This window comes from Lucilia sericata, unplaced genomic scaffold (genome assembly GCF_015586225.1).
Source record: "Lucilia sericata isolate MDLA Ls3-8-SP2 unplaced genomic scaffold, ASM1558622v1 Contig000447F_arrow, whole genome shotgun sequence".
Classification (NCBI taxonomy): Eukaryota; Metazoa; Arthropoda; class Insecta; order Diptera; family Calliphoridae; genus Lucilia; species Lucilia sericata.
Window position 1 is genome coordinate 221,815 of NW_023994462.1, and position 17,399 is coordinate 239,213.

Genomic DNA, 17,399 nt, shown 5'->3' on the forward strand with positions numbered 1-17,399 from the left:
TTAAGCATTTTGTACAAAATTAAGAATTTAGTACAAAATTAAGAATTTAGTACAAAATTAAGCATTTTGTACAAAATTAAGAATTTAGTAAAATACTTAAAATTTAAGTACAAAATTGAAAATTTAGTACAAAATGGAAAATCTAATCTAATCTAATCATTTTGTTATTTCATACTTCTGTTCATCTTATAGAAAATTTAGTACAAAATTAAAAATTTCGTACAAAATTGAAAATTTAGTACAACATGAAAAATTTAGTACAAAATGGAAAATCTAATCATTTTGTTATTTGCCACTTCTGCTCATCTTATAGAAAATTTAGTACAAAATTAAAAATATCGTACAAAATTGAAAATTTAGTACAACATGAAAAATTTAATACAAAATGGAAAATCTAATCATTTTGTTATTTCCCACTTCTGCTCATCTTGTCGTATGAATGGTTTTTAAAGATTTTTTTCAAACCCATTTCTTCTTCGTTTTCAAAATTCTTTTCTGCAAACAAATTTTATGATCGTTATATTTCATCATTTGGTTAAAAAGAAAAAGGGTCGAAAATTTAATACTAAATAAAAAGTATGTTTGTATATGTGAAACCAGCAGCAGAAAAAGCGGAAATTTGTTTATTTAATAGAAAAATCAACATAATGAAACTTTGAAAATTTATGGCTTTTCAAACTCTTTGCCTTTCGAGAGCGTGTGTTCTTATTCTAGTTTTTCTTGCTTCCATTGCCAATCGTTTTAATATAGATTGAAATGCAAAACCAGATACTGGAAAATAGTTTACTTTGTTTAGGAAATTCTTTTTTATTTAATTTATTTCTTATATAAAGATTTTGTCATCTTCTTAAGAGAGAATCGTGTATGCATGTAAATTTCATCATTTTATTTACCAGCCATTGAAAAACGTTGTACATTATCACACGTTTTGATTTTTTGTTAAATTGCAGCTGCCTTTGTTTTTCTTGCTCTTCGACTGCATTTTTTCTTCTTCAATTTTTTTTTGTGTAATTTTCGTTGTTAAGGACATAAAAGGCCACTTTTTCAAGCAAAAGTTTTTTTCTTCTTCCAATTTTGGTTGTCAATTGCTGTTGCTGCTGTTGTTGACTTTAGAATAATGTTGTTGCTGGTTTTTTTTTGTTGCTGATACATCTGCATGTGCCCTTTACCATGCAAGAGCTATGCTTACCAGGGTCTCGAGTCTAGTTTGTAGTAACTAGAATACACTCAAAAATTCGAGTCAATTTATTCAATTATTTTCAAGTTTTCTTTTTTAAAACCAAGAAACAACCTTGAATTTTACTTAATTCTTTGAGTGTATAAATTCGGTTTTTTGTTGTTATAAAATTTCTCCATCATTATTCCATTTTCTTTATGCTTCTTCCTTTTCAGGTTCAAAGTGTTTTGCTTGTAATTTCATTATATCCGGTAGAAGTGTATGAAGCAGAGAGACACAAAAATAAAGAATCTACTGCTTTTGTTCATCGTACATTGTGTGGCATTTTAGTCGTACCGCCAATGTTCATTTATTTTGTTATTTTTTTTTTGCAATTTCCATTTTCTTTCAAGTTTTTCTCTGGTTTTGTTATAAAAATGTGCGTTTTTTTCTTGATGTTGTTAAATTTTTCTATAGAAAAACTTCTTTCATCAAGTAAAATCTGTAAATGTGTGTGTTTGTATCTGTGTGTGTCCCTATTTTCGGAGACATTTTTTTTGCGAGAGAGATTTTTTATCTTTAAGTGTGTTGTTTTTTTTTGTGGATATATATTCTTATTTTTTGAATTAAGTAGAAAAATAGAAGCCATTTACTTAACTTCCGTTTCTGTTGTGAATTTTTTTCGCAGCGACATTCGTCTCTTGTCGCTTCTAACTATTGTCTGTTTTAATCATTTTATTATTATCATCCTTTTCTTTTTAGCTATTGTTGTTTTTTTTAAACAAATTTGGATGCGTTTATTTTTTTCATTTTAGAGTAAAACTACTTTGTTTAGTATGCTTATGTTGTAGTAAAGTTTAAAAAAGTTTAAATAATAAGGAATAAAAAAGCTAAAACACAGTTTCAAATTTGATTTGATGAAATAATGGCTGCTGCTGACCCATCTTCATAAAGTGTCAAAAATATAAAAGAAAAATTGTATAAAAAATTTTTCGAAAATTGCAATTAAGTATCTATGAAAGATTTTGAAACTTTGTAGTCAACTTTTTAGTACATAACTAAAATGTTTTACATATTAGCAAATTTGTACAAAAGTCGAAACTTAGTACAAATCTGAAACTTAATACAAAATTGAAAATTTATCATAAAATTTTAATGTCTAGTCTATAGTCTAGTCTATAGTCTAGTCTATAGTCTAGTCTATAGTCTAGTCTATAGTCTAGTCTATAGTCTAGTCTATAGTCTAGTCTATAGTCTTGTCTATAGTCTAGTCTATAGTCTAGTCTATAGTCTAGTCTATAGTCTAGTCTAAAGTCTAGTCTATAGTCTAGTCTATAGTCTAGTCTATAGTCTAGTCTATAGTCTAGTCTATAGTCTAGTCTATAGTCTAGTCTATAGTCTAGTTTATAGTCTAGTCTATAGTCTAGTCTATAGTCTAGTCTAGTCTATAGTCTAGTCTATAGTCTAGTCTATAGTCTAGTCTATAGTCTATCTCTAGTCTAGTCTATAGTCTAGTCTATAGTCTAGTCTATAGTCTAGTCTATAGTCTAGTCTATAGTCTAGTCTATAGTCTAGTCTATAGTCTAGTCTATAGTCTAGTCTATAGTCTAGTCTATAGTCTAGTCTATAGTCTAGTCTATAGTCTAGTCTATAGTCTAGTCTATAGTCTAGTCTATAGTCTAGTCTATAGTCTAGTCTATAGTCTAGTCTATAGTCTAGTCTATAGTCTAGTCTATAGTCTAGTCTATAGTCTAGTCTATCTAGTCTATAGTCTATAGTCTAGTCTATAGTCTAGTCTATAGTCTAGTCTATAGTCTAGTCTATAGTCTAGTCTATAGTCTAGTCTATAGTCTAGTCTATAGTCTAGTCTATAGTCTAGTCTATAGTCTAGTCTATAGTCTAGTCTATAGTCTAGTCTCTAGTTAGTCTATAGTCTAGTCTATAGTCTAGTCTATAGTCTAGTCTATAGTCTAGTCTATAGTCTAGTCTATAGTCTAGTCTATAGTCTAGTCTATAGTCTAGTCTATAGTCTAGTCTATAGTCTAGTCTATAGTCTAGTCTATAGTCTAGTCTATAGTCTAGTCTATAGTCTAGTCTATAGTCTAGTCTATAGTCTAGTCTATAGTCTAGTCTATAGTCTAGTCTATAGTCTAGTCTATAGTCTAGTCTATAGTCTAGTCTATAGTCTAGTCTATAGTCTAGTCTATAGTCTAGTCTATAGTCTAGTCTATAGTCTAGTCTATAGTCTAGTCTATAGTCTAGTCTATAGTCTAGTCTATAGTCTAGTCTATAGTCTAGTCTATAGTCTAGTCTATAGTCTAGTCTATCGTCTAGTCTATAGTCTAGTCTATAGTCTAGTCTATAGTCTAGTCTATAGTCTAGTCTATAGTCTAGTCTATAGTCTAGTCTATAGTCTAGTCTATAGTCTAGTCTATAGTCTACTCTAGTCTATAGTCTAGTCTCTAGTCTAGTCTATAGTCTAGTCTATAGTCCTAGTCTATAGTCCTAGTCTATAGTCTAGTCTATAGTCTAGTCTATAGTCTAGTCTATAGGCTAGTCTATAGTCTAGTCTAGTCTAGTCTAGTCTAGTCGATAGTCTAGTCCATAGTTTAGTCTATAGTCTAGTCTATAGTTTGAATTTCTTCACCCGTAGTTAAGGAGTAATGTTAATATGATTTCGCACTTTTTGTAATTTAAAAAACTTTTACTAATTGAACGAAATTAATTAGCACAAAGTGTGCTTTTTTGTCAGCCTGTTTGTAAATAAGTATGTATTGTATATATGTATATGAGTTTTCTCTTAATTAATTTTCTCTACTATTTATTTTAACACAAAAACATTTTAAGGCTTTTACAAGTAATTTAAAGGATTTAATTATGCTTTTTGTTTTCATTTAAATAAATTTTTTGCAAAATTAATCTTACATGTTCAACTACTACAACTGATATACATACATACAGAAGTAAGTGTATTTGTGTGATGTACATATATAAAAGTTTAAACGCAAAAGTTTTATTTCCCCTTAAGAGGTGTTGCTGTTTGTTGGTAGAAAAGTAGAAGAAAAAACAGAAAACTTTTAATTAATTAAGTTTTCATTTATATTGTATAAGTTTTTGTAACAGTTTTCTTTATAAAAATTTATCATGCTGTAGCAAAGGGAATAAACCAATAAACATGTAATTTTTCATAAATACTATTTCCTTACTTCCTAAGGGAATCAACCAACTAAACCCACACATAGCAATTTAACATGCTTATCATATGTTTAAAATTGGTTTAAAGGTTATTTGATCCTAGTTCAGTTTAGTCGTTGTTGTTTTTTTAGTTTTGAGAACTCACCTGAAGATAGATTGTGACGTGATGACATAGACAAATTTCTTGGCAACGTCATGCAATCCTGGCCTGTGCCACCACCATTAGAAGTGGTCATCAACATATTGCCACGACCATCTAGTAATGCGGCACTAATACTACTGCTTGCTAGTCCAACACCTCCACCTCCAGGATTTCGTCCATAATTTATTGAGTTTGTATGATGCAGAGTACCTGCTTTTGGCAACGTCATCATTCCGTTATTATATGTTAAAGTTGTAGATGGATTCATGCTGCTGTTGACGGTGGTGCTATTACGTCCAAATGTTTGTGAGCTATTGGGTTGCATGGAGGCAACACTAAGACCCACACCAATACCCACACCACTGCTACCAACACCTCCGCCGCCACCACTTCCACTACCCACATTAACTGTGGTTGTAGACATGCCTTTGATTTGTAAATGTTCACGTTGCTGTTGAGCTGCCAGTTGCTGTTGTTGTTGCTGATGTAATTGCTGTTGTTGCTGCTGCTGTTGTTGTTTAGTTGTTGTGCTGTAAGTTACATTATTAATAACACTAGTACCCATCATGCCACCAGCTGAGCTAATATCCATCGTATTTAAGGCAGTTGTTTGTTTAGCTGAGCATAAATTTGTATTGTTAGCGGGATTATTGGAATTGCCTCCCATGGCTGCTGCATTTGGATTTGAGACCATTTGCTGTTGTTGTTGTTGCTGCTGTTGATGTTGATGCTGTTGTTGTTGCTGCTGCTGTTGTTGTTGCTGTGTTAATTGCATGGCTGTATTGCTGCACATATGTGGCGGTGGTGGTTTAACATCACTAGCTGTAAGCAGTATTGTACCCTGATCCCCATGATTTTCTACATCCACTATAACATTAGCACTCTGCGAGTGTCCCATATGGTAGTGAGCATGTTTAATGGGATCTGGCGGATACGAGGGCACTTGCTGGTGCATGCTGCGCTGTTGATATTGTTTCTGCAGTGTCTTCACTTCCAAACGTGTCTTGTCTCTTTGATAGTAGACTCCAGCGAAAATGAGTACATTTAATATTAACAAACTACAACCGATGGCAATGGTTACACTTAGAGCCGTTGAATAGGCAGCATATCCAGCTGATTCGAAACCAGATGCCAGTGTGTCTGTTGTTGCATTGGCCATTGTTGTGGGTGCATAAACACCACCGGCCGTATAGTTACCACCACCCACGGGTATGCATGTTGTGTACATGTTCGGTTCAACGGTTGTAACTGAAAGTAGTAGAAAAAGAAAACATGCAAGTTGTTATTGGATGGTCAGCAATAAGTAGTGTAATTGAGGCAAAATGAGAGTAAAAACGAAAAAATAAGAAAAAAAATTATTATTATTTTAGTTTTACGTGTCGGATTGAGTTAAATTGATTTTAATTTAATTGAAAAGTATGCTGCAGGAAATGTAGCATACTTCAAGGAGATTTTAGTTGGAAATTGTTAAAAAAAGTGTGAGCTACGGGAGTTAGCAATTGAAGACAAATTTATTTTTTAAAAAATATATTTAGTTTATTTAGTATTAGTTTAGAAGATATTTAATGTATAAAACGTATAATTTTTATTTATTTGAAAAAATTAAATATTAGTCATACGTTACGTGGCACTATGTTCTTAATGAAATCCTAAGTTTTGTTTTTGCTGTATATCATTTGATATATAAGACTGATTAAAAGTTAATGTAGGGCAATGTTGTAGACAAAGATTTAAGCTTTCAATTATATAAAGTTTTAGATACTCTGTTTGAGTACAGAATTAGATACAGGGTATAACAGTTGACTTTCTAGAAAGTACATTTTTGCAAATATTTGTTTTTTGTGAAATTCTCTTAACAGGGATATACACCAAATAAATACTCTATCATAATCTATAAAAGAATGAGCTAATCCTTAAAAGAAGGAGATTTGAATTCGTTTTTCACTTTTCCAACTTAAGTTGATCTTCTTGCCATTAGTAGAGTACAAAGTAGATTAATGCACATTTGAAAGTATAATTCAGTTTGTCCTTTTTCCAAGAAAATTACATCCAAAGTTTGTTAATTTAATTTATTTTCCAACAGCTCGGCACTTTTCTGCTGCTTATGCTCCCGGCTTGTTCTTATTGTTTTTGTCGCCAGTTTTATTATTGTCCTTAAAACAACTAAAAATCTATATAGAATCAAAATTTATACATGATCCCAGTGAACATTTTCTATAAACTATAAACAATTCTGCATTTAAAAGTTATTTATGAGACTTGTTGAAGAGACTTCTCAAATATACTTCTTTCTAAAATCTGTACCCTTTTATATAGTTTCATTTTATAAACTATCTTCTAACTATCATCTTGAAGTGGAGTCTGCAAAAATTTTCCAGGAATTTGGCATCCAAATGTTTGCAGGGGTTCTATGAGTATGTGTAAGTGCCATTGTATTAGTGTTAGAAGTGAACAGTAAGTGTAAGTGAATTTTTCTGTCAAAACTTAATTTTTTTCTGCTCTACACCCTCTTTTAATTTTAACACGGATGAACTTTTTTGCTTGGATGGTGTTGACGATGGTGTCAGTAATAAGTTAGAAACAGTAAATAGGAAAACAAGTTAAACAGTTCTGAAATCATTTGTAATTTCGCAAAATTAATATGAGTTTGAAAGCGCGCCAAATACAGTTATTAAAGAAAACTGTAATGAGCAAAATAGTTTCAAAATATTAAAAAATTGTGGAAAGTTTTAGAAGATCCTTTTGGCTTTATTAAATTAGTAACAGAAGTGTTTAGAATCTAACTATAGTCTGCAATTCATTAAACTCTTTTTTGATTTGAATACTTTTCTCTTGAAATATTTCAAAATATATATTTTTCCCTGAATGTAACAATTTAAAGTTTTTTCACTTTTGTCACCCACTGTTATATGTAAATGATTTTTAATATACTGCTGCTTCTACTACTGTCACTGCCGCGCCGCTAACGTTTGCTGTTATTTATGCAACTGTTAATGTTTCGGAAATATTTTAACTTTTAAGTGCTGCTTTAGATGATACTCAAGTGTCTGAAAAGTTTTCTGTTATTGCTGTTTTGTTTTTGTAAATTTTGTTCTGTGTTTCTAATATTGCCACCGCACTTGTATGCCTTAATGGTGTGACTTTATATATGACTTTATTTATATACATTTAAACATGAAATTCTTTTTGACAATTGTAACTCTATTAAATAGTTGAGATTTTTAACTATTTTGTTTTTTTAATTAAAGTAGTCTCTAGATTCATTTAGAAAATTAGTAGAAATTTGGGTTATTATTGAGACATTTTGAAAATATTAATCTTTGTACGGATGAAAATTCTTTTGATTTCTACTAATTTAACTGAAATTTATGATTTGGGAAAAGGATCAGATAAAGTAAATATTTTTTTTTGTAACAATATACTCATTTCTTGTAATTTTGTCAACCTGCAGTTTCACATGTGTAGTACCAATTAGTATACAAAATTTTCAGAAGCCCTTAATTCTTTTACAGTTTATTCATATAATCAATATTTTGGCGAGGAATGCAAAAAACGTATAATTTTTATTTACTTAGAATGTATTAAATATTAATCATACGCTGTGTTGCACAATAGTTTCCAAAATATTGTTTTAGCTGTATAACTTTTAACATATTAGACTAATGGAAAAATTATGTAATGCAAAATTATAGACAAAGATTTAAGCTTTCCAAAAATGTATGTTATAGACACCCTGTTTGTGTATGCTGTGAGTTACAGGGTAGCAAAATTTTACTAACTATAAAGTCAAAACTTTAAAATCTTCTAATTATAGGAATTTCGCTCAAATTTGGCTTTAAATGAATACGCAAATATGATAAAGTTAGATTTAATTCTTAAAAATATATTTTGGTGGAATATGCGGACTAGAAACTGAGGGAAAGAGTTGAACTAATCAATAGATCAATACTTCTTTAGAAAATGTTGTATTGAGAAATGCTTTAATAGCTTCTAATGATGATGTTCAAATGTATACAAATCAGTATATTAGTATGATCTATAGTCTGAAACTTAAACTGAATACATAAGAATGAGTTTCTGAAATCTTTATATTATTAACTTCTTAAGATTTTAAACCATTTTTGTGGCCACAAAGAAATTTGCTATTAAGAAATAAAAGTTACATAAAACTAAAAAAAATCACACTTACTTTGATATTTTATATTACAACAACTCTATTACACTTAAAACGGCTACAAAAACCAACTCTATCTCATTCTTTGAGAGAAAATTCCTCTTCCTATATATGTTTTGCAAAGCTTTTTCTAACACAACGTTAAATAGCAAAACAACAAAGTTAGATAAAAGTTTCGGATGCAAACACTTGTGTACCCTAAAATATTGTTTGTTGTTGTCGTTGTTATTGCTGAAGCTGCTTTTTCGCCACACACCATTAAACAAAGTATTATTTTTGTTTGTTTGCATTTATTTTTATTTTTTTTTGCAACTTTTGAAAAGTGACTAAAATCCACTTGTCGCCAGCATTTTTTTCACTCTTTAGTATTTGTTGCTGTTTGTATACACAAAAAATAAATGTTGCTTAAACTTAAAATCACTGGAAACACTTGATTGCAATACGTTTCCTTTTATTTATTTTTTATTTGTCTTGTTTATTTATAGATAAATATAAAAATATATAAATTTATACATATACATAGACTTACATATATACTTATATCTCTATGTATTTCTTATCTTTATTTTAAAAACTTTAATCGTATGAAATATTTAAAGATATACACATAATCAAGCAGAGTATTAAGAACATAAAGGTATTAGATTTTAAGTTTTCTGAAAAGAAAAGCATTTATAGAAACAATAATTTACATAAGATAAACAAAATCGAAAATTTTTCACTTTCAATGGGTTCAAGTTTAACAGGCTGCATGTCTCCTTATGAAAAGTTTATACATTAACAAGTTAGATTTTCGTAAAGCTTGAAAGGTTCTCAATAAATATTGTATACATCTTATTTCCATGGGATTTGTATTTTGAAAAATACACAATTATTTTCATTTATATACTTTCCAGGTACAACGTAACGTATGACTAATATTTAATTATTTTGCGGAAATAGTAATAATACGTTTTATGAAGTTTTTTGGTTAAAATATTAGAAGGATTGAAAAGACGCAAAAAGTGAATTAATAGAACAGGATATAAGCATTCAGAAAGTATAACAGGAAATTAAATTGTTAATATACAAGTTGAGTTCTAAGGTCTCAAAATTTCACATTTTGTTTTGGGAAGATTTAAAAAAACAATAAATTTAAAATGTTTATATTTTGTTAGCAATATTTGCTTTAAATTTAGAATAAAGCAATAATTAAAGTGATTTTGCTAAATAATAAACCCAAAATATTTAAAAAAATTTACATTATCTTTGGTCACTTTCATGTAATAGTGTTCCCTTTTTGTTATACTCTATTTCTATTGACCAATTTATTATAGTTGTTGTATTATTTTGTTATCTGCTTTTTTTGAGTAATATTAATTACCCTTTTTATTGTGAATGTGTGTGTGAAAAGCATATTGTATGCATGTCATGCTTGTGGTTGATTTTGTTTCATTTGTTGAATTTTAATGCAAATGAAAATGTTTACCAAATGATGTCATTATTATTTCAGTTTTGTGGGTTTATAACTCCTCTACCCCCTACTGTCAATAAACCAAAAAGAGATTTCAGTTTTTGTAAAAAGCAAATTAAGCGACTGATCATATTAAATGAATTGAATTAAATGTAATTAAAAATACATACATATTTGCATATAAAACATATTATTTAATCTGATAAAAACTACAAATATAAAATTGAATTTATATGGAATTCTCACAATAATAACAAACATGTCAAAAATGTTTAACTAATTTAAAATAGAGTAATGCTTTCACAAAACAAAATTAGAACAAATAAAAGTTGTCTAATTTTAATTAGAGTGTGCAAAATTCAAAGAGTGATTTAAAGAAATAAACTTACTCTCTTTTTTGCTTACAAAACAAACAGCATTACTAATATTGTCAAGTAGTCAACAAAGAAATTAAACATGATAAACTTACAAAAACACTTGCAGAAAGACAAAAGCAAAAAGGCTTCTATTTTTCTACTAAAATTCAAGCCTTAAATCTACAAAGAGGCTTTTATGTTTTAGTATGGAACTGTACTAACAACTGCACTTTCTCTGGCACACACACCATACATACATATGTATACTTAGAACACAAAGAGTCACATAAAACTCATCAGGCATTAGCAACGAAGCCAAGATTTCACTTTTTTCTTAACGTATGTTTTTTCATTTTTCCTTTTTTGACAATAACTGTGTGTGTATAAAACTGCACATACTGGATGTGAATGCAAGTATGTATATGTTAATCGTACTTAACTAAATATCTGCCCTGCAGATAGCTTAGCTGATTTTTATTAACTAAACTATGGATTTGATAATGTCATGATAGGCGATCGATTGTCTTCCTCTGTATGGCAATCCTAATTAAAGAGATTTTTGTCTAAATTATTTTTTTAAAATATCAAATATCTACTGTGCAATGTTGATAGAGATGTGCAATGAACAGTGTTTAGCAGTAATAATTTTAATGAAAGTTTTCGAATTGTATCTTTTCAACCTGCTGGGTAGTCATAGTTCATGTACTTGTTCCACATTTCTTTTCTTTATGACAGAAAAACATCAAGAATGTTTTCCATTCTATAACTTGATCTAAATATATGAAAATGAAATATTTTTTAACACTTTACTGTTGTTTGAGGAAAAAAGCACAATCAAAACAAACATAACGCTAGAGAAATTTAAACAGAAAATATAGTCATACTAAATACATTGCAGTAGTTTTATCTTTAACGAAGTTAGATAGTTTCAATTCTGAAAATCCTATCTTTAATCCTGTATTAAGCCAGGCAAAATGGAGATAGCCGTCTTTGTTTCTTCACTTTGTATATATTTCAAATCATTTAGCGTTTCCCGCCCGTCCGTCTGTATGTCTGTCCATCCGCACCTTTGCTGAAAAGTATTTTCTGAAGTTTGCAGATGTTTTCGGCATCCAAATCTTGGAACATCCAATCAAACAGACTTTAAGGAAATTGAATTTTGAAGCCATCATAGTGTCTGTATCCTTTGGTATACTTTAAGGTGGGTCCTATACCCACCTTAAAGTATACCAAACGGCTCAGAATTACTTTCTAAGTCGATTTATCTTTATTTTAAAAACTTTAATCATATGAAATATTTAACGATATACACATAATCAAGCAGAATATTAAGAACATAAAGGGATTAGATTTTAAGTTTTTTCTTAGAAATGAAAAGCATTTAAAGAAACAAGAATTTACAATACGATTTAGCTATGTCAAGTCGCAATTTGATGAAAGGACGGAGCTTATTGAAAATGTTTAAAATCGGTCCATTATTTCACATAGCCCCCATACAATCCTACCCCCAAATAGGGCTTTTGAGCTCATAAATATCATTAAATGTTCTTGTATCACTCCAGAAATCTGCAAAACTTAGTTTTATATAAGTCTTAATAATATTACTAATTTTCGTAATGATCGGGCCTCATTCGACCCTATCCCCCATTTAAAGTCCCCTTCAGAAAATGACTTAATGGTCAAAATTCACTTGTAAACACTAATATCACGATGATATTCTGCATAAATAACTGATGTAGACGTAAATCCCTCTACCAAAATTTATAAGCATAGGCTCATATTAACCCCCTGCCCCCATATAACCTCACTTTTAGAAAATCCTTTTCTTTTTGTCAACAAATTGTTCAAATATATCTGATTTAACGTAAAAATTAAATTAAATAATCAACATTTGTAACATAATCACTTGTGTAGGGTATCATATGGTCGGCCATGCACGATTATAAATTCTTATTTATTCAGGTCTGCTTGTGTAGGTCTGCAACTACTTGATCATTTTGAGTATGTACATTTTTTTCTGAAAACTAAAGAATTTCTCTACAATTTTTATTACAAAATTGCAAATATTTTAGGATAGAATCAAACGTTTCAAATACACACAACTAGATATAAATTCTTAGGATAACTGAACGTATGATTAATATTTAATTATTTTCTATAAATAGTAATTATACGTTTTTCTATGCTAAAGTATTCTAGGTATCAATAAAATGTGTAACCGTAGAAATTGAAAGATGATTTAAGTTTTCAAAGAATTAAAAATCTAGGAATGCATCATCTACAACATATTTGCACGGTGTCTTAGGTGATTCATGAACAAATTAAGCGTGTGAATATGTAGAAAAGCACATTTATAAACTCGTTAATTAAAAAAATTTTCTTCATTTTCCAAAAAAAAAAAAAAAAAATTGAATTTTCAGCCAAATTTTTTTTTTGCAAGTGTCAATTTTGTCTTGCTGTAACTATCCAAATATTCAAAACGTTGGCTTAAAATATCAATTATCTAAAACTTAAGTTCGTTCCCTAAAATTTTTCTTTATAACACTTTTTAAATGGTTACATAGTTAAAAGTTTTATTTATTTAATAATATTGTATTCTCATTGTACAACATAACGTATAATTAATATTTAATTACTACTTAAAAAAAAGGTACTCATACGTTTTAAGCAAATTTTTCCAGCCAATTGAAAAACTTTGTTAGAAGCATTTTTAAAGAACAATCTTAGTCTTCAGAAAATCAATCTGTGCAAACAAAAACTACTGGCTGGAAATGTGTAACTTACATCCCTAATATCAATTAAACAAAGCAACCAATTTATATAAATGTTTTTACATAATTTAAATTTGCAAAAGTTTTCATCTCTATCATGCATTATTTGTACTTAAACGCATTTAAACACTTCATTATTATCATTGCAAATTAAGGAACCCAAAAACAACAAAAAAATAAGTAAAACTCTACCCTTGATATACATTTAACCACTAATGTTTTCAATGTTTTTTAATAAACACAGCAAAACCTCAACCTAAAAAAATAAACAGCAACATAACTGGCCCCTCTCGGCCCTCCTACACTTCCGAGAAAATACTTATATAGAGGAGAATATATAAATGTAATTGTGAAAATTTTGTTGCTGGAAGCTGATTAAGCAATACAAACTAAATGCTAAATTACTGTAGTGGCAACACTTACACAAACCCATACAACTACACAAACGCACTTATAAACACATACACACAAATATAAATACATGCATATGTACATACTTGTTTGTATATAGATTGTAAAACAAGTCAAGAGAGAAAGAGTGAAAGTGGTGTCACTATGAGATGCTGTAGTTGTTGACCCAATTAAAATTTTCTGCTGCTGCAACTTTTTTTTCACATTTCTGTGATTAAACGTGGGTTGGGTTGAATTACGAGTGTAAAGGGCAAATTAAAAAAAGTAAAATTTATACTTAAAATAACAAAAAAATTATCATATATTTATATATAAACAAAAATCTGTAAGGCATGAAGGAAGGAAGTTAAGCCGACAGTTAGGTAGGCTTTCAGCAGGATGACAACAAGGAAGGTGGTAAATTAAGTGCTGTTGGAATGTTAAGGTCTCTTTTTTTAGGAGATAAACAAAATAATAATAAAAATAATTTGCCATGATTAAGAATTTCTTTATTTTTTCCTACTTACTTAGCCCTCTTTCGTGCTAAATATATGGAGATGTTTTGCTGTCGTTTTGTTCCCTTTTTGAATTTATTTATTCAAGTACACACACAGAAAAATGTAATTAGATGTAAGGATTTTTCTTCTTTAAACAAAACCACTAAGTTTTTTTTTATTATAAATGTTTAAATGTGTTTATAAAAAGCAAGTTAGTAGTAGAAAACTACAATTTTATAAATTTCAAGCATTTGCAATTTTTTGGTTTGGTTTTTTCTGTTTATTAGTTGTAGTTGTTTGATTTTGTAAACAGTTATAAAATGCAAAAATGTATTTAACGAATGTATACATGCCAGAGATATCTGTTATATATACGAGAGTATTTGCCCTTAAGAATGTTTCAAGTTGTTTAGTTTCAATTTCTTATTTTTTATATTTTTCTTATATATGCCTGCATATACTTTAAGGAATGTTATCTTTTTTTTAAGAACAAAAGCCACTGTGTACTGCTGCTAATGAAAAGGCGTAAAGCTGGTTAATATTCTAAAGATTATATTATATTCTAAAGACTGCTAAATGTCGGTCTTATTTCCTTTTCTAAAGGGAAGATATTATACTAAAGTTTTATTCTAATCATTACGTCTTATTTAAAGCTCTTGCACTACATCTTCTCCAAAAACTTATGACATATTTTAAGACTACGCCATATTCTAAAACCTACATATTATTCCAGTCCAAATTCTGCTTGTTAATCCAAAGACATTGTGTTATTCTAGAGCCTATAAAAAATGACATATCATTCCTATTGTGGAGACTACGTCTTTCTCCAAAGGCTACGATCTCTTCTGTAGAATACTTCTTTTATCAAAGACTATGTCTTATTCCAAAGGCAGCGTTTTATTCTAAAGACTTCGTATTATTCCAAAGACTACGTCTTATTTCGAAGACAACGTAACGTCTTATTACTAAGACTACGTCTTATTTTAAATACAACGTCTTATTCCAAAGATAACGTCTTATTATAAAGACTTCGTCTTATTCCAAAGATAATGTCTTATTATTAAGACTTCGTCTTATTCCAAAGACTTCTTATTGTACCAAAGACTACGTCTTATTCCAAAGACAACGTCTTATTCCAAAGACAACGTCTTATTCCAAAGATTACGTCTTATTTCAAAGACTACGTCTTATTTCAAAGACTACGTCTTATGCCAAAGACAACGTCTTATTCCAAAGACTACCTCTAATTTCAAAGACTACGTCTTATTTCAAAGACTACGTCTTATTCCAAAAACTACTTCTTATTCAAAAGACTACGTCTTATTCAAAAGACTTCGTCTTATTCCAAAGACTACGTCCTATTCCAAAGACAACGTCTTATTCCAAAAACTACGTCTTATTTTAAATAATACGTCTTATTTCAAAGACAACGTCTTATTTAAAAAACTACGTCTTATTCCAAAGAATACGTCTTATTTCAAAAACTACGTCTTATTTCAAAGACTATGTCTTATTTCAAAGACTATGTCTTATTTCAAAGACTACGTCTTATTCCTAAGACAACGTCTTAATCCAAAGACTACGTCTTCATCCAAAGACTATGTCTTAATCCAAGGACTACGTCTTAATCCAAACACTACGCCTTAATCCAAAGATTTTGTCTTATTCTAAATACTACGTCCTCTTCTCAAAACTGCTCCTTATTCTTCATACTACGTCCTGTTCATTATAAAATAAATCATTCTTTTCCCTATCTGCACTGATTACTTTGCATATCTGTCCGGTAATACTATATAATTCTTACATTATAGTTTTTATTAAATATTTCTTTTATACAGCTTCTTCTTGTTCTTCTTTGGTTACTCTAACCAACTGTTTACATTTGTATTTCTCAGTATTTTAATTTAAATGTTGTGTTTTTACTTTCTGTTACAGTGTTATTCATTCATTACTGTATTTCTGTTCACTTTTTTTGCTGCCTTTCATAGCCAAAGAGTAAAGAGTTGCAATTAATTTACCTTGGGTAACAACTTAGACTCTTACACCTACATATACACATGCACACACAACACATTCACATATATACTCAAATACTAAAATAAAATAGTTGTTCTTACTGAATAGTAAAAGTAGGAATAATCAGCTTTAGCATAAACATAAGATGAAGAAAGAGTAGAAAAAAACAGGAAAGCAGGCAGATCTACATAATTATATATTTCAGTTTTTTCTTCATCTTCACTTCTCTTTCACTCTATATTCTGTTCTGTTCTTGTTGTTCATACAGTTTCGCCTTAATTAAATGCACATTAAGGGATTGTTGTTTAAGCTCTGTTGAACTTTGTGGGTTTTCAATTCGTAATTTTTCTTCATCATATTGTTGTTGTTGGTTTATTCTTTATTTATTTTGCTCATCTTCTACTTGTTGTTGTTAATGTCCTTGGTTTGTATATTTTAATTTGTATTTGCATGTAGTTGTTTGTGTAAGTATGCTTTGTTTTTTTCTTTTCACTAGTAATTTGTGGTTATAATTTGTATGTGTTGGTATAAATTAATGTATGTTTGAATGTGTGTATTTATCATATAGTAAATTATCCTGATGATAAGTGTATGTATAGTAGGAAGATACTTTATTTTACAAGGGATCGTGTGTACATACATACACATTTCTCTTTTCCTTAACTATAAGGATTTTAAAATTTTTATTTTGATTTTTTTGTAAAGTAATTGTAATAATATCTTGCCTTATTTTTTTCTGGCTACTTTTCTTAAAAATTCCATTTTCTCTAATATTTATTTTTGTATATGAGTTTTAATTGTGTTAAGAAAGAACTGCTAAAAGGGCTTTTGTGTTTTTGAATTAATTCTCATACTTTTTCAATGGAATAAAATTTAAGCTGTCACAACAGAAACGACAGGCGATTAATTGCAACAAATCTAATTGAGATTTTAACAAAAATAATATGAAGTGATATGTTGATGGAAAAGTAGGGAGGGAGAAATTTTGAACATCTTTAAGATTGAACGATTTAAAGATTTGCTTTATACAAGGAAATTTTTTAAATTTAATAATAGAGCCTAAAAGTCCTTATGATAATGGATATTTGCTACAGTTAGTAAGTTAGTTAGTTAGTTAGATTGTTTGTTTGTTTGTTTGTTTGTTTGTTTGTTTGTTAGTTAGTTAGTTAGTTAGTTAGTTAGTTAGTTAGTTAGTTAGTTACTTAGTTAGTTAGTTAGTTAGTTAGTTAGTTAGTTAGTTAGTTAGTTA

At 29.2% G+C, this 17,399-nt stretch overlaps 1 protein-coding gene across 1 annotated transcript in view; it reads right to left on the reverse strand.

Moving 5' to 3' along the window:
- Positions 1–17,399, reverse strand: part of LOC119604965 — a 131,570-nt gene that overhangs the window by 50,060 nt on the left and 64,111 nt on the right. Inside the window, exon 9 of the mRNA XM_037957895.1 lies at positions 4,497–5,741. Coding sequence (XP_037813823.1) covers positions 4,497–5,741 — 1,245 coding nt within the window. The remainder of the gene's footprint in view (positions 1–4,496; positions 5,742–17,399) is intronic.